This window comes from Prionailurus viverrinus, chromosome B1, assembly GCF_022837055.1.
Source record: "Prionailurus viverrinus isolate Anna chromosome B1, UM_Priviv_1.0, whole genome shotgun sequence".
NCBI lineage: Eukaryota > Metazoa > Chordata > Mammalia > Carnivora > Felidae > Prionailurus > Prionailurus viverrinus.
This window is the reverse complement of record NC_062564.1, coordinates 135,288,094-135,313,363: the sequence shown is the minus strand read 5'-3', so window position 1 is coordinate 135,313,363 and position 25,270 is coordinate 135,288,094. Positions and strand designations below refer to the sequence as shown.

At 35.4% G+C, this 25,270-nt stretch overlaps 1 protein-coding gene across 12 annotated transcripts in view; it reads right to left on the bottom strand.

Moving 5' to 3' along the window:
- Nucleotides 1-25,270, bottom strand: part of MAPK10 (mitogen-activated protein kinase 10) — a 557,027-nt gene that overhangs the window by 15,404 nt on the left and 516,353 nt on the right. For all 12 annotated transcript variants that reach the window (XM_047857257.1, XM_047857254.1, XM_047857261.1 and 9 more), the window contains one exon: nt 1,339-1,402. In XM_047857257.1, the coding sequence (XP_047713213.1) occupies nt 1,339-1,402 (64 nt within the window). The remainder of the gene's footprint in view (nt 1-1,338; nt 1,403-25,270) is intronic.

The window sequence follows — 25,270 nt, the reverse complement described above, 5'->3', positions numbered from 1 at the left end:
TTTATTACTTTCCAACAATTTCCCAACTGCTTCTTCATTTTTTTTTCATACTGAAATCTTGGAGTTGTAAAATTAAACTTGCCTCAAACCCAACATGATAACAATTATTACATTTATTTCCAAACAGGCATCCATTCATGGCTCTTCCTTTGCTAGAGTTTAAATTATGTACCTTCATTTCTTTTAATTTTCCCCTTTTTGCTAAAAATCATTCAGTGTTATTCATTCTTGCTGTGCAATGAGTTACAATTTATATAATCATTATCCTTCACCATAATTTCTTTCTCTGGTTTCTAATTTAATCCATGTTCATTTTTAAGTGATATTTATCTCGTAATACTTACCTATTCACAAACCCCTAAGAGTACCTTCTTGTCCTTATTTAGAGCATATCAAGTCTTTTCTGTCCATCATTTAGTATCTTTGTTTACTTGGTCTACTGTTTGCACATGCTTGTTTTTCCATATTATCCAACAGGACCCCTTGGCCAGAGAAATCTCTTTGCTATCTTTATAACACTTTCTGCTCGTCCCTATCCTTTGTTTTCTCCATGTGTCCCCATACTGGTATTTTCCTCTGTTTTATTCTTTTTTTCTCAATTTATAATGATTAATTCCTTCAAGTCAGCTCAAATATTTTTTCTCTTCAGATCTTCCTTTTATGTTCCTCCCCATTTTGACTGAATGGTTTGTTATGATCTGTATTTGCTTATCTCTACTCTGTAGTTCTTTTATTCTACTGTGTAGTTATTTATATTAGTTTAATAATTCTTCATAGTTTCTGCTTTGTTTCACCCTGAGTATAATCTTGACTATTCATTATGTGTTTGGAAGAGTTTTGGTGGAAAAAAAGTGAACTAATGTATTTATTCATTATTTTCTTACTTTTAAGGATAAATAAGCCATTCAGATACATAGATTTCCTAGATTTTCAAGTCCTAAAAATGAACCAAATGAATTCATACATTAAATATCTTTTATTTTCTAATGTCTAAAGTAATCTTAGGCTTAATTTAATCCATTTTATATGATAATTTTATACACAAACATGGGATGTATAATTCTGAAATTCTGAATTGAAGCATGCCCTCCACCATAACAAATACTTTGACAATCAGTACTCTTTTAAAAAGTATCAGTAATTAATTCCTTTCATTCATGAGTAAATGCAATATTGTTATTAGTATGAAAAGACTGATGACGTTTCGAGAACTTTGAAAATTGTCTGAGGATAGCAATTATAAAATCATCTGTTACCAAATTGCTTTAAAGAGAGATGCCTTGAAGATATTTTCTGAGTTTCAATAAAGCAAAATGTATATTTAAGTGGTAGAGTCACCTTTCCATTCTTCAATGGTGTGTTCTCTTTCGTCCAACTGTTTGTCATATATCTGAGGTGGAGGCTGCAGAATAAAAACAAACAATAAACTTTGTGTAATAACCCAAATATAACTAAATTTTACAGTGCATGGAGTAACTTGCTGTTCATTGATTTTGGTGGTGAGGAGACTCACATATTAATATTGGGGTAATTGCAGTGGTGCAGAAGTTAAAATTTCTAGACTTATGAAGGACTCATTTATATGCCAATAGTTGCTGCTGACCAAGTAAAGCAGCAGAATCCAAATCCTAAGAGCTCACTTCCCAAAACCTTCTGATTTAGAAACCAAATCTAAGAAACTAATAAAGCCAATCTTTAAAAAGAAAATAAGACATTAGATTATAAGGACCCAGAAGCTATTTCCTCCATTCACTTGCTTTATAACAGAACCCTACCCAAACTATCCCCCACTGATAAGATTTTGTTCCATTCTCAGACCCTCCTGAAGAAGTCTTTAATATCCCTCAATAGGCCATAGTAATAGTCCCTAGTATAAAGCTATATTTAGATCTAATCAAACTTTTAAATTTTTTGTGAAGCATCATAAAATACCTTTACATATAGCTATATTCCCAATATTTAAATGATATTTTCTCCCCGTAGGCAGAAGACTCTGCCAGTTTTAACCTCTGAGAGGCCCTTTGGTTAGCCCTCTCTGGGGGGTATCATATGAGAGGACCTTCAGTTGACTTATGCCATCAGAATTTCTCTTGCCATGAAGAGTTCAGAGATGGAAAAGGAGAGATTTTCATAAATCTAGGTGCCTTCCAGGAAGGAGGGTCTCAGATTCCTTGATCTCTTCTTCCTGATGAAGAGGAATAAGATCTCCAGATAGGGGAGATATATCATGATGCCCTATGGTAGCTCTACCTCAGGCCAAGAGATGGAAAGAAAAAAAATATTTCTTGGAAAAAAATATCACCATGAGATACATGGAGAAGGGGCTAAGAAGTTCCATCGGCTGGCGATGGATTGAATGAAATAATAACTACCAATTTCTGGTGCCATGAGACAGGGGACCCTAGAATTCATGTTGCCTAACACTCCAACAGCAATATTTATTGTAAGAAACTCAAAGAGTTACTCAATAAAGTGACTCAGGCCTATGGACATGCATCCCTCAAAAATGGCTATCATACGAAGGCTTTGGACAAGACTTTCAAAGACAGCTCTTGGCTTCTGTTGGAGGTTGTTGGCCAGTGAGTAGCATCTTACTACTATAGTAGTCCTTCTTTACTGCATTCAGCCTGAATCATGACAGATATGAATTTTCATTCTAGTCCTGATATGCTGGGGTAGCCTCACATACTACAGAAGTAACTGTATATGAAAAGAAAAGAATTTGCCCCATTGTGGTCAGGCAACTTAACACAATACTGAATTATTGAGAAGTAACTACTGATGAGGCTAGATATTCCTTTAACTCCTATAATTGTTACTGGAGCAAAAAGCTTTAAACCAGCTACTGTGATTCAAACATGGCTGGCTGAGTAGTCTTTATTGAAAGAATTAAGCAAAATGAGACCCCACTCTATCCCATGATGCTAAAGGGAACATAAAAATACAATTATATAAAGTTAAGGGGACAGGGTGATTAGGCACTGTCCTCAGGACTTGACTAAGGCATCATCTTCTACCCCAAATTACAAAGGATTCCCAAATTATAGGAATATTATGATGTAATGAGTAAACAGTTTTTTGTTTTGTTTTGTTTTTTTAATTTGTGAAACTGTCATCTAAGTAAGCTAATGCAAAGCTAAATTCTGGTTAGGTAAAGACATTTTTTCCAAGTGGCAGGTTTCCTGCTTTGCCTCTTCCTATAATGCTGAGGGGACATCCTCTGCCAAACACAGCATACACAAGCTCTCAGAGGTCCCCAGAGCTCTATGCCTTGTTGGCACCTCTTTCTTCTTCTAACAATAGACTCAGCTCAGGATCTTGTGTGGCTGGCTTCTCCATGAAGTGGATTTTTCCATTCAAATTTCAAAACTGAACATGGTTCAAGAGTACAGTTCCTGCCAAAGTGCATAAATGCCATTTTCTCTCTGCAACAAAACTATTTTGAGAGAGGCTTTCTTTGGAACTTCATCATACAGCTGTTGGTAGTGTATATAAAGCATGAAGTACGTAGACTCTAACCACAAGCAAACTACAAACAGAGAAAAAGTACTGAGTCCAAGGTTTTTCCTTTCAACAAACCAAAACGGCTGCAAAACATATTTGCATTATAGCTATGATTGAAACAGCTACATGTTCAGAGTTGTGGGGTTTTTTGTTTGTTTTAAGAGGAAATGTAATCACCTGCAATGGAAGGGTACATTCACATAAAGATGTCTTCTACATAAAAATATAAAAGAGGAATTGACCAATAATCTACAGAGAGTAATGTCATATTCAAACATATATATATATATATATATATATATATATATATATATACACACACACACATATATGTGCTTGCACAGCAATCATTAGATGCAATTGTCCACAACACTCTCTGCCTCCACCCTCTAAAGAGAAGCTAGTGTTTTATTGCTCAGTTGTCTCCCACCCTTATTAAACAGAAAGGATTCTCTTTTTCCAGGTAGCAATCTAAATGAAAAAGAAATGAGGAGTGAGGATAAAGAGAAGGGCCCCAGAGAATATTTCCAAAAAAAAATTTACTAGATTGGAACAATTTGAGATGTGAGAAAATCAAGGATAAGATGAAATTAAGGATAATATATGGAAAGTTAGTAGGGCTTGTGACTTGCATGCTTTTGAATGTTCCTCAAGAGGCTGAAATTCTCTTTCTGTTATTTTTGAAGATTTTGGACTCTACTTCCTTGCTTGAAATTCTTATAGATATCGAACCATGAATTCAAATGGATTACATAAAAAATAACAATATGGATTAGATGTTTCATATTAATGTTATTATATATACATGTACAAATTGTTTTAATTAAATAACACATAGACAAATACATAATCACTGCATTAGTGAATATTAGAATCAATGTATTTGTTTATTAAACTCATTAATTCAGTAAAGGTCTTGGGCACGTAATATGCACCAGACTATATTAAAAATTGAAACTTCAAAACTAGATAATATGGCTTCTGACCTCAAGGAGCTCACAATTCAGTGGACTGATATAAACCAGAAAATTAATACACAATATGATAAAAAAAAATATGTATGAGGTATAGGGGAATAGAGTGAAGAAATCTTAACAAACCCTAGGAAAACATTTTGCTTCTTGGAGTAGATGACATCTGTACTAGTTCCATGAAGAAAGGTGGTGGAGGATGCTGTCAAAAAAAAAAGGAGAAGGACAATATGACTCCAGGCACAGAACCTAGAAAACAGCATAGTTGTGTTGGTGGTGGATGCATGTTTGTTTGGGTGCACACACATGCAAAGAGAATTGGAAACAATTCTTTGAAAGTAACACATGACATACTTCAGAAGTGACAAGCAATAAGAGCTGTGCCTAGAGGAGATGGGTCAGGCAAAGGCTAGATCAAGGATGGTCCTGGGTACCATGATATGGAGCAAAGACTTCCTGAATTTAAGAGAATGGCATGGACAAATCCATGGCTGGATTGAAGAAAGACACAACTGAAAGCAGAAAGATTTAGGGAGCTAATGCATGATCTAGAAAATAAATTAAAAAGGCCTGACTATAATATGGAAGGTCAAGATGGATAGAAAATATAGATTCAAGAATTAATAAATGTTAATTGGTAGATATTAATATTTATTTAATATTGATTAAGAAATTAAATTGGTAGAATTTTTTTGATTAAATGTGTATAATGAGAAAGAAGAATGATTCCCAGATTACTAAGCTAAATAGCTGGACAATTATGGTATTTATGGGACTGTCTAAAAGGACAGAGAATGAAAAAAGGGAAATGAGATTGGTAGAGAGGTAAGCCAAGTGCTATGTGGATAGAGAGGTCTATTTGAGAATTAAATAGATGATCTGGTGATCATAGGACTGCTGTTGGCTAGAGATGTATAGATTCAAAACTATTAGCAACAGATGTCTGTTGAAATCATGACAGTGCATGAGGTCACCCATAGAGTGAATGCAGGTAGGAAGAGTAAAAGGCCAAAATGGACCCCTGCCAGACACCAAGGTTTAAAAGTTGACCCGTGGAAGAGAAGTGCACTAAGAAGGAGAAGGAGGAGGAAGAGAAGACGAGGGGAAAGAAGAGAAGAAGGAAAGAAGGAACACTTAAAGAAATACATGGATAATAAAAATATTGTAATGCTATAGAAGTCAAGTGTTCAGAGAGTTTCAAAAAGAGGGAGTAATTCTCTATTTCTTATAAATGAAACAAATGAAGAATTTAGCTTTCCAGGAATCAGAAGGGCATGATAAAAAGCATAACTTTGAACCCCATAAAGGTTTCCAAACCTCAAAACTGTCGCCACACTCAGAAAGATTCAGATAGATCGTTGATGAAGTATTTTAATGCCAGATAGCACCTAAAGAAGTAGAAAGACATAGAAGAAATATCCTCAATACCAATATGGATATTGTATACAAATAAAAAAAGGAACTGCAGAACAGATTATGACACTAAAAAAAGAAAAAAGAAAAGAAAAGAAAAGAAGAGTTCTAATGCTCTTCCCCAAATATCTTTAAGAGTTTGATAAGTGAAAAACACTGTTCTCTAATTAAGAGAAGTCATTTTTTTCTGAGAAGATACTATGTGCTAAGCTCTTTATATATGCACTTTTAAACAATCTTTAGATTGTTTAAACTAAGATTCAAAAAAATTCTTCTTAAGATATCTTAAGTCACATAACTAATTAATGGTAGATCTTTGATTGAAACCAAACTTAAAGAATAATTCAGAGCAAATGGTAATAGACATTAATCTAAAATAAGAGATAATGAAACAATATTTAAAGTAAACATCTTTATAAAATAAGAAATAGAAACACAAGCCAATGGGGAGATTGTATGTCTCAATTTGCTCAAAACCATCTCAGTTTTTGCTTGTTGTCCTTACAGCTACTAACAGTCCTCAGGCCCTTTACTCTCACAAGCGTTTAGAGGATAATTATATGAGCACGCTGCATAGCAGTGTTATGACATGGCATATTGCAGATCGCAGGTATCCAGTAATTACAGGATGAGAAAAAAACAACCGAACTGCAACTTTTTCTACTACTGGAGTCTCAACAATTGCAGATGTCTACTCTTTCCTGCTCTGAGACATCATGTCAGCATTTCCTTCCATTTTCTCCATTTTTAAAAATGTTAAACTTGGGGCGCCTGGGTGGCGCAGTCGGTTAAGCGTCCAACTTCAGCCAGGTCATGATCTCGTGGTCTGTGAGTTCGAGCCCCGCGTCAGGCTCTGGGCTGATGGCTCAGAGCCTGGAGCCTGTTTCGGATTCTGTGTCTCCCTCTCTCTCTGCCCCTCCCCTGTTCATGCTCTGTCTCTCTCTGTCCCAAAAATAAATAAAACGTTGAAAAAAAATTTTTTTTTAAAAAATGTTAAACTTAACTATAAAATATGGCTTTTACCAGAAAGCGCTAAAGGAATGCAATGCTACATAATAAAATTGGGATTGAGCAATATGGATTCTGTTGGCATTCTTTTGAGTTCTTGTTGCTGGAAATGATTTCTTGCTGAAGGGATCTCTTTAATCAGTATCTGTTCAAATCCCTAATTGATTCCCCCAAGGTACAACTTGCTCTTTTGTGACTTCATTTTATGCCACATATTTAAGTAATATTCCATTTATTAAAATGTATGAATTTATTCTTTCCTTAGTCTTCAAAATAACCCCATTTCAACAGCATCATAGAATGTTAGTGATGGAAGAGAGTTTAGAGGTTATCCAGTGCCACCCTTATGCAATTTGCAAATGAGAATATAAAAACTGCACAGGTGATTTGTCCATGGTCTTAGAGTTAATTAGTGGCAGAGTTAGGAAGAAAATGCAAGATCTCTTACAGGGAAAGATGGAATGGAGGAATTCTAATGGGTTGCAGAAATGTTAAGTTGAATAATTCAACACTTACAAAAGATTTTCATTAGTGACAAATTTGAGCCTGTCACTCTGATTTCTGTTCCAATTTTCTGTCAGCCTACACACATAGCGAGATCTGGCAAATATCACCCAAATGGTCAACACTTACATCCTGAATGCTTTTTGTCAAAATATCTTGGACAACATCAAGACCTCTATACATGTGAATCTCAAAAGAGATGAGAACCAGATTATGAGAAATCTAAGTCACGCAAAGTTGTTTTTCCTGTCCATTTTGGAGCCCTGATTTAACATTGTTTCTGTATCCTTCATGTTCTGAGCCATACGACAATCATCAACTTGGTGTTTGTTTTCTGCTTCTTTTGTCCTAATTAAGCATACTATACAGTTTTGTTCCACTTTTTCTCTATGTGTTCTGCCATCTTATTGAAAACGCTTCATTTGAAAGCTTTAAATAGCATTTTCTTTCAGTGTGTGCATTCTCTATTAATTTGGCAGCTGGATAAAAGCAAATGATATTATGTCCTATTGAAACGTGCTCTGTTTCTTCACATTGACTTTTGCAGCTTGAGGAATGTGAAAAGATGCATGGTTCATTGTAAGGTTTCAACCAAGAAGGGTGAATTTTAGTACAATGTTAGAACAGAAAACCCATTTAAAGAAATGTGCAAATTTTGATTTTGTATTTCCATGAATCTATACATATAAAATAGCTTTTCCAAATGTATCTTTAATTTTTTGATGCATAGAATTTCCTAAAATCTTAACCTCCTCAGTGGAAAATAAATATTGAGATGGAATAATTTTTATTCCTATTGCATTAAATGATATGTACTATTTTACATTTATGTTTTGGCTAATGACACTTTTTAGGATGTTCAATTTTTTTCTCAAACTTTATATGCTGGTAGCATCAAGAACAGTTTATTATCCACAACGGAGTTCAATATTTGCTTAACAGTCTTACCAACTAGCTTCTAAACTAATAAAAGTATAATAGCAATGTATACAATTTATCAAAATATCTGACTAAATTATAATTATTTTCCAGAGTTACATAGGTTGTAAACTTACATTGTAATCTTACTATGCAGTAACCAATGACTTGGTTTCCAATTACCAAAAACTTCAGTGCCTTCTAAAAGTAGGCAAATGGCAACTTGTAATGTACTATCTGTTGATTTTTTTTTTAATTTCTCAAGCAAGTTTTAGGAACCATGGTTGTACTCTTGTATAGAAGTTCAACAATCTAATACTACAAATGAAGTAAATGTCCTTTAAAAGTCTGATGAGTTGAGAGTACTTCACAATGGGAGATAAAAGGTTATTAAAATCTGTCTCTGGAAACTAATATGATTAATTCCCCTTTCCTAAATTGTCTTACATTCAGATCCCAAGCAGAGCCCCAGAAGTGCTCTCAGGAGTATCCTGGAAGAGCAGAAAGGAAGACAAGCAAGCAGGCATGAATGGCACAATAGAATGACCTTAACAAGAACTGCTTTCCAGAAACCAGACCGTTCTGTGTCAAAGAGTAAGTGTGAGATAAGAAATGAAGACTTGTGAGATTGAATCACTCCTTTAAGAAGTATTTTGTGGGGGGTGGGAGAGGGTAAAGAACTGGTAAGCTTTGACAATTTGGATATAAGGGGGCTGAGGAAAGAGTATAGGATAACTCCCAAGGGTTTGGTTCAATCATCTGGGTGGAAAGTAGTGCCATGGATTGAAAGTAGTACCATGGGGATGGGGGAGAGGGGTACCTGGGTGTCTCAGTTGGTTAAGCATCTGACTTCCGCTCAGTTCATGATCTCATGGTTTATGAGTTTGAGCCCTGCATCGGGCTCTGTGCTGACAGCTCAAAGCCTGGATCCTGCTTCAGATTCTGTGTGTGTGTGTGTGTGTGTCTCTCTCTCTCTCTCTGTCTCTCTCTCTGCCCCACCCCTGCTCGTGCTCTGTCTCTCAAAAATGAATAAAAATGTTAAAAATTTAAAAAAATAGAAAAGGGGAGGAGGAGGTGGTGGTTTTGTGTGAATAGGGGATAAATCCATTTCAATATTTGACATGTTAATTTTGAGATGCCTTTTTAAATGTCAGTGGTATTAGATTTGTAGATCTGAAATTCAGGACAACTTTATGGGACCATGCCTAGATTTGAGAGTCATTTTTGGTAATTAAAATTAAGGCTGTAGTCAAAGATAAGATTCCCAGGGTAAAAAGAAATTGGGGCTATAGGAGAGAACTCCTGGGATTCACAATTCTAGGGGAAGAGAAAACAAACAACATTGGAGACTGGAAAACAGGAGTGGTGTCACCATAGCAGTCAAGGGGTAAATATTTCAAGAAGGAGAATGTTGTCAACCTATTGAAATAGCAAAGACACATGAGATGACAGTTTTTTGGACTTGTCACCTAGGAGCTACTGGCGATCTTAGAGGAGGCAGTTGCAAGGTTTGAGAAGTGAACTACAGTAATTGTGAGTAAACAAAGTCTAATTTTTTTACAAAAAGTTTGGCAATATAGGTGGAAGCTACTTCCACTGCTAATGGCACATTTCACTGATAAAGGTGTAGTAAAAAAAAAATACTGGCTTTTTTTGTTCTTTGAAATGAAGGGAGCTAGACAATGTTTATTGGTATAATCACCAGGGGAAACTGACAGGATGCATACAGAGAAAGAAAAGACCCACAGGCAGAAAAGAAAAACCACACACAAAAAGTACTGTATCCTGAAATTTTCTGGACTTTGTGTAAGTGATTCTATCACAGCATTGTCACTTTGGGCTCCCCAACATGATCATCATCTAGCACCAGTCATACAGAACTGATTTTCATATATGATCTCATTTAGTCCTAACAACTCTCCTCTTCTAGTTATACAGCTAAAGCACAACGAGATTAATCTATAGGTAAGTGGTGGAGGTGGTGTTTAAACCCAAATCCACCTGAATATAAAATCCATGTTCTTTGCAACCAACTATGGCTTATAATACAGTTCCTGCTGTATCCACCCTTTGGAAATAAATATACTTAAAAGTTTCCTTACTTAAAAAAGCAAAAGAGAACAAGGAAAAGGTCAATAATGCTTTCTATAGCTGGAGGCACCCTCAGAATGCTAGTAATTAATATTACAAGAGCCAAATTTCCAAATCCACTCAATCAAGGGGTTGGTATGTGCACTGTATTGTGATGCTGCCACCTTGTGGTCAGAAAAAAAAGCAAACATTAAGTAAGAGGTGCTTGAGCGGGAGTTCATCATTTTCATCAAATTGCTCATACCCATGAGTTCTCAACTATGGTTGCGCATTGAAGCCATCTATGACCTTTAAAAATGCTGATGCCTGAATTGTGCCCCTGAAGATTTCAATTTAATTGTTCTAGAGATTGGGCATCAGGATATTTCAAAGTTCCCCATGTAATTCTCATGTGCAGCCAAGATTAAGACCTCTGTTCTATTTATACAGTAATCAAAGCAAGTTTTGTCATTTGCTTAAGTATGCTTCATTTGTATACATGTAAGAGAAAATGCCACAGAGAAACTATATGATTTTCTCTCCGTCTTCAAAGATATCTATTTCTTGATAGAATAAAATGATTTGTGGACATAAATCATCATATGCTATGGTTTTAAAGAGGAATGGAGAGATTTGTGAATTGTAATTAAAGCAGATGTGAGATTTGTATCTCATAGTCAAATTCAGTCTTTAGCAAAAATGAGCGAGAAGAGTCTCTAAATCTCTTGAATCAGTTACAGATTTCCTGACAGGAACAATGGAAAGAGAAGTGCTTTCAGAGCACCATTGACCCTGACACTAGTAAGATGCGTGACCTTGGGCAAGTCATTTTGTTTGCTGTGACTCTTTTTTTTTTTTATTTTTTTTTCAACGTTTATTTATTTTTGGGACAGAGAGAGACAGAGCATGAACGGGGGAGGGGCAGAGAGAGAGGGAGACACAGAATCGGAAACAGGCTCCAGGCTCTGAGCCATCAGCCCAGAGCCCGACGCGGGGCTCGAACTCACGGACCGTGAGATCGTGACCTGGCTGAAGTCGGACGCCTAACCGACTGCGCCACCCAGGCGCCCCTGCTGTGACTCTTAATTATCTGGAAAGAGTTTCATAAATTGCTTTGTTCAGGAAGAAACAAATTCCAAATATATAACAAATATCATTCCAGGTAATTGGGTAAATCTCTTTAGAGGACTTGTAATGTGCAGAGCATTGTATTATAATTTGTTATATATGAAAAGCACTAGAATTGTCTGGAGACCTCATATCACTAAGTGACCAAAGGAACCTTTGAAAGCTAGCAGTGCAAATTTTAATTATAATGTGAACTAAGAATAATTAGAAAGCTTAATTAAATAATGCTCTAGTGGCTTACAAGAAAGTTAAATTTAGATTTCTTTATTTTTCACACTGTTCTGTAGCTTTCTCAGTGGTTAGGCCACAAATTTATTAGCTTTATTCCATCAAAAAGTTTAATCATGTCTTGAAATGGAAATTCTCTTTACTGCTCCTTGGAAATTAAATTTTTCTGTGGTTCCTTAATCAAAAAGCCTGAGTGATTACATCACCAATCATGCAGTGCCCAAGTTATAAATCCTTCTTTTTCATTCATTCAACATGTAGTCATTAACCAACTACAATTCATTCTTGAATTCTACCACCCTAAACCCAAAATCTAATCATTTACAATTCATGTTGGTTTTCTCTTCTAAACATCTCTTTACTCTTTTGCCTATGTCTACCCTCAGACCACCATCAGTTCTAACCTATGTTATTACAGATTTGTCCCCCTGTCTTCCATGTTCCTTTTCTCTACTCCAGTATCATTTTGCAGAGTGACCTTCTAAAAGTTCAAACCCCATAACACTATTCCTCTGTTGGCTAGTTTTGAATGGCTTTCCTTCATGCTTAGGATAGAGTACAGGCTCATAATGTTTAGTCACTCCTTCCTTACCTGGTTCCTGCCTACCAGCCCAAATCATTTTTCACTTTTCTCCACTGTGTCACTCCCAACGATTCGTAGTTCTCCAAAACCTCTCCTAACCTTGGGATTTTGCATAACCCTTTCTTCTACCTGTCTTTTTTCACTTGGATAATTCTCGCTTTACCCTTCATGTTTCTATTTAGGTATTAGTCCCTCTAAGAGGCCTTCTCTAACCCACATTACTAAGTTGAGTTTTTTCCTGTGTGCATCAATCAGCTTAAAATTTGGACTACTTATCACCCAACATCTACTGTTTCACTTCTCAATAGACTGGGGACAACATCTTGAGGACAAAGATTGTTATCTTTGTTCACCAGAGTCTAACAGTGTACAAAGTACATAACAGACAATCAACAACACTTCTTTGAGAAGATAACGTTTGCGTAAAGAGTTGATTGAAGTAATGAAGGAAGCCATATAGATACCTGAGGAAAGAATGGTTAAGGCAGAAGAAATTGCAATGCAAAGGCCCTGATGGGGGAGCCTATTTGGAATGCTAAGTGAACAGCAAGGAGGCCAGTACACTGGAGCCGAGTGGAAAGGGAGGAGTACAGAAAGTGAAGTCAGAAAGTTATCAGGAGCCAGATCAAGTAGAGCAATGTTTTCTAAACTGCAGTCATGAAACAAATGTGTGGGTCATTACTAGCATCTTTTAATGTAACTAAGAATAATGGACTGAGATAGAAAATATCAGAGTATGAGGGTTTTCCGTGTGTGTGTGTGTGTGTGTGTGTGTGTGTGTGTGTGTATGCTGGCTCACAATATAAAACACCTTTCTTACTATGGGTTATGATAACAAAATTTGGAACGACAGGGAAGTACAGCCTTGTAAATCATTGCAAGTGCTTCGAATTTTATTATAAACAGAATGAGAATCCAGTGGGGAATATTAATTGAGTAATTATGTCACCTGTTTCACATTTTAAGAGGAAAACTTAGGCACTCTGGAGGACAGACTACAGGGGACATGAGAGGATGAGAAGACAAGTTAGAGACTAGGACGTGGTTGAGGGTAGAGATGATGTTTACATAGACCGACAGATGAGGAGTGGTCCAAGTTAGGAAGTATTTAGAAGGCAAGGTCGGTAAGATTGGTTGAGGTTAATCATCATTTTCTAGAGCTTTCCTGAGGTTTAAATAAGATTGGATACGAGAAAGGCTTTTATAACCACTAGAGAAGTGCTCAGCACAGTACAGTTGAATTAAAATTAAATATATTGATCATACAATATGCATTAGCCAGTTTTCTGCACTCAGTAGGTAAAGCTGAATTTCAGCTCCCAAGGAACTCGGCAGCGGACTTGGAAAGGACAGACCTAAATGTGAATATTTCAGCATAATATGTGATATGATAACTTCATGTGGAAGATTATAAAGAAAAAATGTTAACTTACAATTTTGTGAAGGAAAAGCTTTTACTGCAAGACATTCCACAGGCAAAAGGCCACATTAGTCTCAATGAGATATTAGAAGACAAAAATGAGCTTTTAAAGGAGCTAGAAAAACATTCTGGGTGAAAACTCAGTACATTGAACACAAATATTGCTGAGTCAGCCCATAAAGGACACATGTCATTTGTACCTCTGCCCTATTGTCACAAAACAGAAGCAAACGAACAGAGGGAAAAACTTCTATATTAGCACTTCTATATTAGTAACATGACTCAATCACAATCCATCCTAGGGACATTAACCAGAGAAAACCATACTCCTCTAATTAGCATAAATGAGCAGCCCTAAGATACAAATCCACGGTGAATACAGAAACATAGTTACAGAATTAGAAACGTTATTAAGGAAATGGATTTGTCTACACTTTACTGCCATTATAGAAATACTATTGTATTTTAACTTAAAATTTGATATTTTTTAACTTCCAAAATACTTTTATTAACTTAAAAATATGTTTTTATACAAATTTTTATGTTTTTCTCTCCTGCACTAATTTCTCTGAAAAATCTTCAGATATGACATAAAGTTTCAAGATTAATAAAATTTTTAATCAAGTATAAAAAGTTCTACTAATCTAATAATAACTGCCCCTCTCTGTGTATGGATTCAATGTATCTGGCACATTATATGAAAAAGTGTTCATGTACTACTTTTATACACAAAATGTTTATCAGAAAAATGTGTCAAATATTATTTTAAATTCATTTTATTTATTTTTTAATTAAAAAAAATTTTAATATAACTTATTGTCAAGTTAGTTAACATACAGTGTATACACTGTGCTCTTGGCTTCAGGGGTAGATTCCCGTGATTCATTGCTTACATAGAACATCCAGTGCTCATCCCAAGTGCCCTCCTCAATGCCCATCACCTATTTTCCCTTCTCCCCCGCCCCTCTATTCCACATTTTATCAGTACGTAAATTATTAAAAGATCAATTTTGTGATGAAAAATATAACTTTTTAAAGGATATTGTGATGTAATGAAATGAACACTCCCTTAGAAGCTGTGTTGGTAGTTGGGGGACTGTGCAAAAGTCAATTTAAAATTCTGTAAAAGAGGAATAATGGTATCCAGTGGTAATGGTAAGGTTTCTTTTGGCTGGAGTAATGCAGAATAGAAACACGGGTGGGAAGGTTAAATAAAATAGTCAATATAAAAGTGGTTAAAAAAACTTCATTAATTCAAAGAATTATTCTGTAAACATATAGTGTGCTAGGAACATGTAGTGACTTAGATGATGCCAGTGAATAAGACAAAACCCTTACCTTCAAACTGTTTCTACAGCAATACTATCTAAGGTATGTGTAATGAGGACAAAGCGTTCTGAGGAAGAAGGGTGATAGGATAGGACACAGAATCACCCGACGGTGACGGATTATTTCTAGTTAACAATTTGACCACAAGAATCTGACATACCCCACACATCCCACCAAGAATCATTGCCTTCAGAAGTGTTGATGAATTGATAACTATAATGAATTGATGACCGTTTCTGAGTATGTTGTGGAAGACAAAAGGTTGAAAATCACGTTTCTTCTTTACAAACACAATCCTAGAGAAATCTGTACTAATGTAAGGTATTACTATTGCCCCTATTTTTCCATTTAATTAATACATTTCATATAGTGGGTTTTCTTCAAACAGAGCATGTCTTTTCATTCAGTATTGAAATAGTCTAAGAACAAATTTAAAAAGAAAATAATTCTGAGCATTTTTTAATAAGATAGAAATAAATGACATTGTCATTTACTTTATGTCATATAGGTTAAAACTATTAGGTGTAAACTATTTCAATCATACCTATAGGCTAACAAGTCCTTCTTTAATAACATCATGTATTTTCAGTTTACTGATCACTTTCACATATTAGACCTTATCTCTTAAAACACTGTTAGGTTGGATATTTCATAGGTGAAACTTAGTTATAACAATTACATCACCAAAACTATCTCTGAATCTGTTGTTCTTTTTTCATCCCCACTGCAATTTGAAGTTCATTTTACCATCATCTCTTAACTACTTCTCTAGCTTCCTAACTGGTCTTTCTCTAATATTCATCATCCTACCAATTAGAAAAAAATAGTCTACCTAAAACACATATCTCTGATTGATATTCCTCCTGTCACTCCCCCTACCTTCAGCATGGGTGCTTCCTGGGAAGGACTTAATGGTGCTTCCTGCCCCTGTCTCCACTTACATTTCTCACCACCCTCATCCCTGGCCACATTGAATTCCTCAGAGGAACTGCAAGAAGGTCTTTCTTCTATTCTGGCATTAGGGTAGGCTGCTTCATTTGTCTAGGAAGGTCCTACTCTTCTACCTCCCTTTCACTTGGCTACTTCTTACCCATCCTTCTGGTCCTAAGTCTTTTCTTCCCCCTGAAATCCTCCTTTGTCTACGAAGAGGTGGGTAATACATTATTACTTTGACTACTATAGCACCTTTTCACAGGTGCTATACTTTAGTGCTACACTTTATTAGAGTGCTTATAATTTGTTACTTATCTATCAACCCTACCATACTGTTAGCTACTAAATAACAGGAACTAGGTCTTCTTTTTTTTTTTTTCAACGTTTATTTATTTTTGGGACAGAGAGAGACAGAGCATGAATGGGTGAGGGGCAGAGAGAGAGGGAGACACAGAATCGGAAACAGGCTCCAGGCTCTGAGCCATCAGCCCAGAGCCTGACGCGGGGCTTGAACTCACGGACCGCGAGATCGTGACCTGGCTGAAGTTGGACGCTTAACCGACTGTGCCACCCAGGCACCCCAGGTCTTCTTATTAGTATAATTAATGAGTCCTCAATGGCCATGTGTAATTGAAGTTCAAGGTAGAATGAAGCCTTGAGTATGGGTCTCCTCATTGTAGACCCTGAGTGGTCTCCATTGTGCTCTACTATCTTCCTGTATCATAACCTTGATCTCCACATTCTGTAGCTCTTTGTCTTCTTCCATTGCCCACATTGAGTTTGAGGAGCTACATTACCTGCTGCAATATTATAAATTAATTCACTGTAAGCGAAAAATTTTCCTTATATTGTTGCTAAGCCTTTCATGTGTGGTGGAGCTTAAGAACTCTTCTGTGAATGTATGTGTATGAATTATGGCCAATAACAAACTTCTTTGTGTCATCAAACAAGAGAAACAAAGCAATGGAGCAGGGTATGTGAGCAAGCCTGCTTCAGAAAAAGAAATGGGGACACCTAGCTGTATTATGAAAACAGCATTCTGGGGCATTTTTGAAACAAAGTCACCAAAAGTGCTTTTTGCTGAACTTAGTCCAAAATAACAAACATATTTGATAAAAAAAATTTCAGAAAAAGTGATTGAGGCATAGCATTTTATACATAACTACTTTTAGAAAAACATGAAAGGAGTTCAGTTTTCAAAAAGCACATAAAGATGGGAATCAGATTCTCCCTGGAATTGGAAGCTGTGGGGAATTTCTTTTGGTTATGAATTAAAAGCACTTTTCACAAACAATAAATTCCATTCTTTCACAAGATATTGCAGGCCAATATTCTACAAATGACCCTGTGAATCTCATATTAAACCTTCACCAAGTTATGGAAGTTGGTTTTCATCATTCTTAAGACTGTCTTGCCATTAGAAAGGGACATAATAATTTTATTATAGCACATACTCTGTGAAAGACCATAAACTTTTAATAGACTTATAAAAAGGGAGTGTAACCTTTTCAATATTCTGTCTCATCTTTGGATGAATCCATTTTACCTTCTCCTCACATATAACAGATGCCCTGGGGCCTAAGCAATGGTTCTACACTTGGTAAGATAATGTTCAGATCCAGCCTTTTCCCTGAATCTGAAGGTTACCATGATTTAGCACTCAAGAATTCCTCCTGCCCACCCTTTTTCTGATTCTGCAGCTCCTCAAACTTCCAGTCTACAGACTTCTGGTTTTAGTACAGTTCTAATGGCATGCTGACTTCATCTCTCCAGTTTTCATTTAGGGCTAAAAAAAAGTAAAGATAAACATTCTACAGGTTTAATAACTGTTTTCACATGACCACACATACATTTTCATCATCATCTAAGGATTATACTTTCTAATCATTTTCCCCCTCTATCCCTAGAATGTGAAACTTCCCAATTTACCTCTTAACCTTGATTGTATAACCAACTCTAGGCATGATTTCTGATACAAGATGGTTGATTCATTTAACTCTATGATCTCTCTTGCATAATGAAGAAATTATGCCTTTTTATGTGTTTTTTCCTGTTCACTTGTTTGTTTCACTTTTATATTGCAATGCACAATATAAACACCTTCTTGGAAAACAAAGAAACAAAAATCTTTGAAGACAAACGGGAAGAGAAAAACGAATAGTGAAAAGGAAGTAAGTCATTCATTAGAAGAAACAAAATGGAAGCAAAATATGAGGAGTTGGACTTGCAATTATTAGGAAATCTGTCATTCTGTGGAAAATGCCACCAAAAAGCTGTAAACCAATTTTCCAACCAAACTCTTGAAAGCTTCATAGCACAAGAAAACAGCTAGCTTCTTGAAAAGTAGATACTAGCTGTTAATTTCTATTTCTTGAAGAAATTTAAAATTATCATTTTAAAATTTAAAAATATCATTTTTAACTTGTCAGGGACCACAGGAAACTTTTTCATACTGTCAATAAACTTTAAAAGTCATAATAATGAAAATTGAAAGCATAGCACTTTATTCTTATCTGTAACTTCCACTGAGACCCTTTCTAAAAAAGGTAAGACCTTCATAGATGAAAAGTTCTTTTCATGCAAATAAAAATGATCTCAAGGAAAGAAGCTAAAGCAAAGGTTTTCTAAAGCAATGCATTAACTCTTTTGGTTATGCCTGTAATTGATAGCCAACTCCAACAGCAAATTATCCATAGTTTGTAGCCCCCTCATCCAAAACTTTCTGTGGTAGACTAGTGCTTCTTAAAATATTAAAAGTTAAATTGGGACATAATATTTCCAAAAATGTCATAATGCTTCTGAACTACCATAGGCAATCTCTAGGAAGATGTACACATACAACTACAGGCATATAATTTCAAGAATTTTTTCACAAGCCCTCAAAAACCTATCCAAGGAACCTCTAGGGTTAAATAAATCCTAGGATAAGAAAGCTTAGTGCTGGATCATGGCTCCTAAGGGCAGCGAAATGTTTCCCTCACTTGTGCATCTTACCTTCTGTACAGTGCTCACCACAGTAATGGGAATGCAGTAAGCATGTGTTACGTTGAATTGTGCAGGATGGGCATATGTATATTTGGGGATTTTTTTAAAGGAGAATATCCTATTAAAAAGTCTATCATGTAATTAAACCTCATTGAGTTTGGTACAGACAGAGAAAAGAAAACATTCTAAGTAGAAAACCAGAGTAGATTTAGAGACATAAACAAGGCTAGCCACCAAATAAGCATTATTGCTAGGAATAGAACTAGGTGACCTTGAAATTACAAGGTTTCTACATAATAATTAACACGTGGACCTTGTAGAAAACATCACCACCTCTGCAGTTTCTTTATCAATAAAGGTTGTATATTGAAAACACTCATAATGATAGGAGGATGAGTACAAGTGCCTTAGAGCTGCACTTGAACTTACATACACACAGTAGTTTAGAAGAGATTCTTTTATGAAAGGCAAAAAAATTGTGGGGAAGAAACAGTCTAGTTTGATTATTTTAGCAACACTGCAGGGAGGCAAACAAGGAAGGAATGCAAATTACCAAACAGGTTGTGTTTCCTAGCGATCAGCCATTTTTATGACCTATACAGGGCGAAGCTGTTGAACAGAGATTCTCTCTTCTGACCTGCTTCCTATTCTTTCCTCCTCTTTGTATTCTTGTTCTTATTATAAAATTTTGTAAGTTTTCACTGACAGAATACCTTATAAGTTCCAACACTTTGCTTATCTTTGAAGAAGCAGCTCTAAAAGGGGACAAAATTATTTGTGTTTCTTTTTCTTCCACAGTTTATGAATTACACTACTTTGTGGCATCCTAGAGAGATGCTATAATTGAATAATTTCTTCTTTCCAGGACGAAAATATTAAGAAAATAAAATACACTCTCACAAATGTCAACTTTCTTGTGTTAAGTAGGTGGATCTCACAATACCTAGGAGGTCAACTAGGAGAGAAGAAAAAATTGTATAGATTTGGAAGAACATGACAGACATATAACTCAGCCTTTCAAAGAGCAGCGGATGTGGAATGTTCTAGAAAAGTACTTTCTGCTCCTTCTCCACCTTTTGAAAAGAATTCTCCTTCAGTGGTCTACTCAAGAGATTAACAATATTCACTGGATAAAGGGCTCAATGTAATACATGAAAAAGAAAAACCTGAGCACAGACTCCACCAGTCAGCAAAACAGGTATCTCCTGAGAATGAACTATTCAGCAACTCCAGCTCTGACATTCAAGAATCTTATATAGTGGGTTCCAAATATCCCAATGATTTGAAATCAAGAAGAATGTTTTTCTTCAGTAGAACAATTTGCTAAAATTAGAGACAAATGAATTAGTGTTTGAGTGAAGTACATATTTTTTCTTGTAAGTCATGTAGGGAGAGGGGCCACTTAAAGCAGGTGGCTAAATCTATGTACAACAAACATTTTGACAAGCTCTCACCAACACAATACATGGCACCAAAACAATTCCAGTGTGATTCAAAAGATATCTTCACTTTAACAGCTGAGCCACTGGGCACGTGAAATCTACTGCAAGTTATATTTTCTCTAGAAGGCAATTAGTAAATTGCTCACATTTTGCTGCTGAAAGAATACATCAGCATGAACAGATGGAAATTTAGAATTCCACAAATGGCAGATATTAGAAATTAGAGACATTGCTGTAACTTTCACCAAGCAAATGAGAATCACAAAATATGAATTGCTCTTTCTATAATTAAACACATAATTAGAATGCATCAAATTCACATCCATTGTAGCTCATGTTTCTTCCTACTTATTTCTAAATTTATATACTCTGAGTATAACAAACCTACTTAGAGTTCACTTCCCCACTGAAAGGGTCTTCCATGACAGATAGATGGCACCAAGCTATTTCTCAAATTAAGCCTGCCAGGGTGTTGCACTAGCTTTTTCACAGCATGCAGTGTGCTGTAATAATACGAAATCATAAGACTCAAAGAGGTACTCCTTGTGTCAGGACAGATGGAGAGAACAGCTGACAGAGGGATTCAGCCAGTTTATTAACTCTGTGTGAGTAGAACAAATCATATTTAAAAGAATTCATAGGAACATTTAGTCTGTGAGTTGCACACAGATTACTGTATAGACCAGACTAAAGATGGGTACTTGGGAAATATTTAGACTGATTGTCAAATTTAAAAATACATAGTGGATGCCATATCATACTATGGAAATGAAATTCCTAACATTAAATATTTCAGGTACTTTTTTAATGATTCTTTTCCTTGCTCTTAAATGAGGTAGATTATTCTACTTGTGAAAATATTTAGAAGTATTAAATACAATTTTTGTGTGATCTTTTTAAATTGCTAGAAACAGCATGAGAAATCTTTTTGAGAGTGATTCTGTTTATAAAATTTCTATATAGGAGTTCCCTGAGAAAACTCAATTCGTGTGCTTTATTATATACAGGTATGTTTAGTTCTAAGTGTGAAAGAAAAAAATTATACAAGTTTTCAAATTTAATTTCAAGGAGAAAGAACATGATTGCAAGAATCTAAAAAATATGTAAAGGGGATTTCTTTTTTTTATTTCTTACTACAAGTAGGTGTACCTCCTATATAGCGTCAAGGAGCAAACTAGTAATAAGATCACTAATAAAATGCTCGGTCATACTCAGAGACATAACATCATTTGTCTTTTTTCCTTTAATGAAAAGCAATGGAGGCAATCAATGAATTTTAAATGTTTAAGAGAAACTAGTTTTCTTAATATTTTGGTGAAATATAATTTTTCATCCTCAATAAAAATTTTTAGATTGTTACAAAAAAATTCTTAAATAACTCAAATGTTGCTGGTTATGCTTATTTAAATATTTAAAAGGTCTTTTCTATATTTTGAGAGTTACTACTAAGTGTTTTATAATACACTTTGTGTCCAAACTGCCTTCCTTCTTGGGTTCTCTAAAGGCCAACAAAAATAACCTCTATAAACTGTTTAAGCTTGTGTCTGTTCCCCCTGGGGGAAATCAGGAACCGGTAGTCTCTGATTTTCAGATTGATTACTTCTTCAGAAGCTGTCTTAAGGACATGCCCTAACCTTTTGATATGATTTACCACAGGGAAATGTCAATTACAAAGATGTTAATGCCCTTTCCTCTCACTGGGAGAGATACAGCCTATGCAGAAAACTGTTTTCCTTTAGAGTTCATTTAAATCATCTCTTCTGGATACATCGCGTTTAGCACAACAGTGTTAAACTTGACTGATTTAACAAAGAGATTCTAAAATATTTAAAGCAATCACATACACATTTATTTAGTGGTTTATTGCCGAAACGTGGACAACTACTGATTAACTGAACATTAGATGCATCAAATTCATATTCATGGTAGCCCATATTTTTTCTTATTCCCAAATTGATATATACTCTGAGGCTAGCAGAATGCATTTAATGCATTTATAATTCAATATATTTATAAGCTTACTCTTTTTGTTTTAGGAACTTATAAACTAAAGGGAATTTAGAAGAAGACAACTGGCTAAGCCATAGTTAATGAAGACAAAGATAATACAAACAATAAGTCATTCACGAAGTAGGTTTAACAGAAGTTAACACATAAAATTCATAAACAAATGATATTAGTTTTTACTATAAAAATATGTTCAAGAGAATAAGAGGTAGAGAATGAGAATAATTCCCACCATCATCCTCAACCATTTGAATTTTGTTTGAAGGCTCCAGAAAGTAAATATATTTATAGATGAATTTTTAAATTATAAATGCAATCTTTCCATTACTTAGTATGCCAACTTCAGAATTCTTTGATTATTCAATAATAATATATGCATTTCAGTTACTAAAACCTGGTCAGTACATTGATTGATATTCCAAGCCAAATAATATTGTTTTTTAAATCATAGCTAGAGATCTTTGATCACAATTTGTTAAGTATAACTCAAAGCAATTGATGCACATCTAGTTAAAGATTAGAAGATAGTCATTGCAACTTAGTTATAACTGGTTAATATTGACAGGGACAAGTTATTACAGATTCTTCTTACATTCAGAAAATTACACACTAAACAAGTTAAATAGTGTAATAAAACAACCCTTATTTGGAAGAATTTATGTCCAGAGATGATGAGTTATAAGATTCCAATCGATAAAAATTTCCATTAGCTGTTAATTTAATAAAAGCCCACCAACATCAAATCAATGTTTTTGTTTTTTATTTCACTGCTTAATCACCAGCACCGATGTCAGTGGGATATACAGTTTGGGTTCAATAAAATTTATGGAATGAATTAATATTAAACTGTTAAATAATCAAGATCTATGCAAACAGTTTCATAGGAGCTGAATAAAAACGCGAAAAAGGCTAAGAAGAGAAGGAAAGACTAAGAAGGAAGATATAACAAAGAAGTGGGTGAGAAAGAAATGCAAGCAACCTTAGAAAACAGATGGTTGAATCTCTCATTCCCCCCAAGCACATGCTTGGCTTCACAAGCTTTAGCCTCCTCATCAACTACATAACAAACAACTGAAAAAGTGACACCAGCAGATAGAAGGAAGAAAGTATACATACTCAATTAAAAACCCAATGAGAAATACTCTTATGCCAAGACTCTCAAGTTGGCATAGTCCTCGCGATTCTTTAGAAAGAAATCACAAGATACTTAAGAAAATGAAATAATTATTAGGGGTTATTGGGGGTAATGTTTGCTTCAATTTTACAGTAAGGCCCCTGAACAGCCCTCCAATCTCCAAAATTTTCTGCTTTCCAGATTAAGTCCATTTTACTTCAGTTTTACTTAGAATTTTAGAGCTACGAATGTAGAAAGAATGGATAGGTGAGTACCAGCCCTCAGCCTATTTGCCCATAGATACAGTCCTCACCCTTCTTTTTTTCTTCTCTGTGTCTCAGAGGCTGGCCCCTGAAGGCTGCATTTCCCAGGCTCATCTATCAGCTGGCTTAGAACTGCTAACAAGAAGGGAAACACTGCTAGGAAATGGGGAGAGTGGAGAAAAACCAGAGTATTTCTCTTACTTCCTCTTTCCAGAAGCAGCTGTATCTCTTCTATCTCCGTAACTCCCACTCCCACTAGATAGGCTTAGGCCCCAGTAAACCAATTCCTCTTTTTAGGGTTGGTAGTAGCTTCCTCTGATTGCTAATCTCTGGGCTGTTCCAAGAGTACCTGCTCTTGAGACTTGCATTCCAATCAGAAAACACTCTTAGTTTTGCCACTGTTTAAATGCCCTTTAATGTGGCATCTGCTCAGAACTCTGACCTTAGACCACATGTCTCTCCTGAACTATTATCTCCCTGCCTGATCTGATTTGTCCACATATTGGCATCAGCTCTCACTCTGAATTGCTTAGACCAAGCTCTGGAACCTACACTACTTGGACCATAGGCTTCTGATTCTCTTTTCAAAGCTTTCTGATCCCATGCTTAGTCCTATTCTGCTTTTCTCATCATGGTTTCTGGTCCTGTGTTCCTGCAGCTGCTCATAATTAGAGAGCTGATACTCTAAATGTTGATATTTGCTGAACAGCCACTCTACAATGATCTCTAAGCTCTCATTTAAGCTTTACCTTGAACAACAACAACAAAAAAGATTTACCTTGCAAATATTTCTAGGCATATGCAACATTAACATTCATATATCTATTTGCAAATGATATATCTGATAGGGGCTTAATATCCAAAATATATACAGAACTTATACAACTCAACCAATTTCAACATCAAAAACAAAAACAAAACAAATAATCCAATTAAAAAATGGGCAAAGGACCTGAATAGATATTTTTCTAAAGAAGACATATAGGCCAATAGACACATGAAAAGAGGCTCAAAATCACTAATTATCAGGGAAATGCAAATCAAAACCACAATGAGATATCACCTCACACCTGTCAGAATGGTTAGAATCAAAAAGAAATAATGAGGGTCGGCAAGGACATGGAGAAACAGAAACCCTTGGGCACTGTTGGTAGGAATGTAAATTGGTGCAGCCACTGTAGAAAACAGTGGAACAGAACAGAACAGAAACAGAACAGAACAGAACAGAAAAGGTTCCCCCCAAAATTAAAAATAGAAATACTATGTGATCCAGTAATTCCACTACTGGGCATTTGCCCAAAGAAACTGAAAACACTAATTCCAAAAGATATATAAACCCTTATGTTTATTGCAATATAGCCAAGATATGGAAGCAACCCAAGTACCCACCAATAGAAAAATGGATAAGAAAGATGTGGTGTGTGTGTATGCACACACACAAACACACACA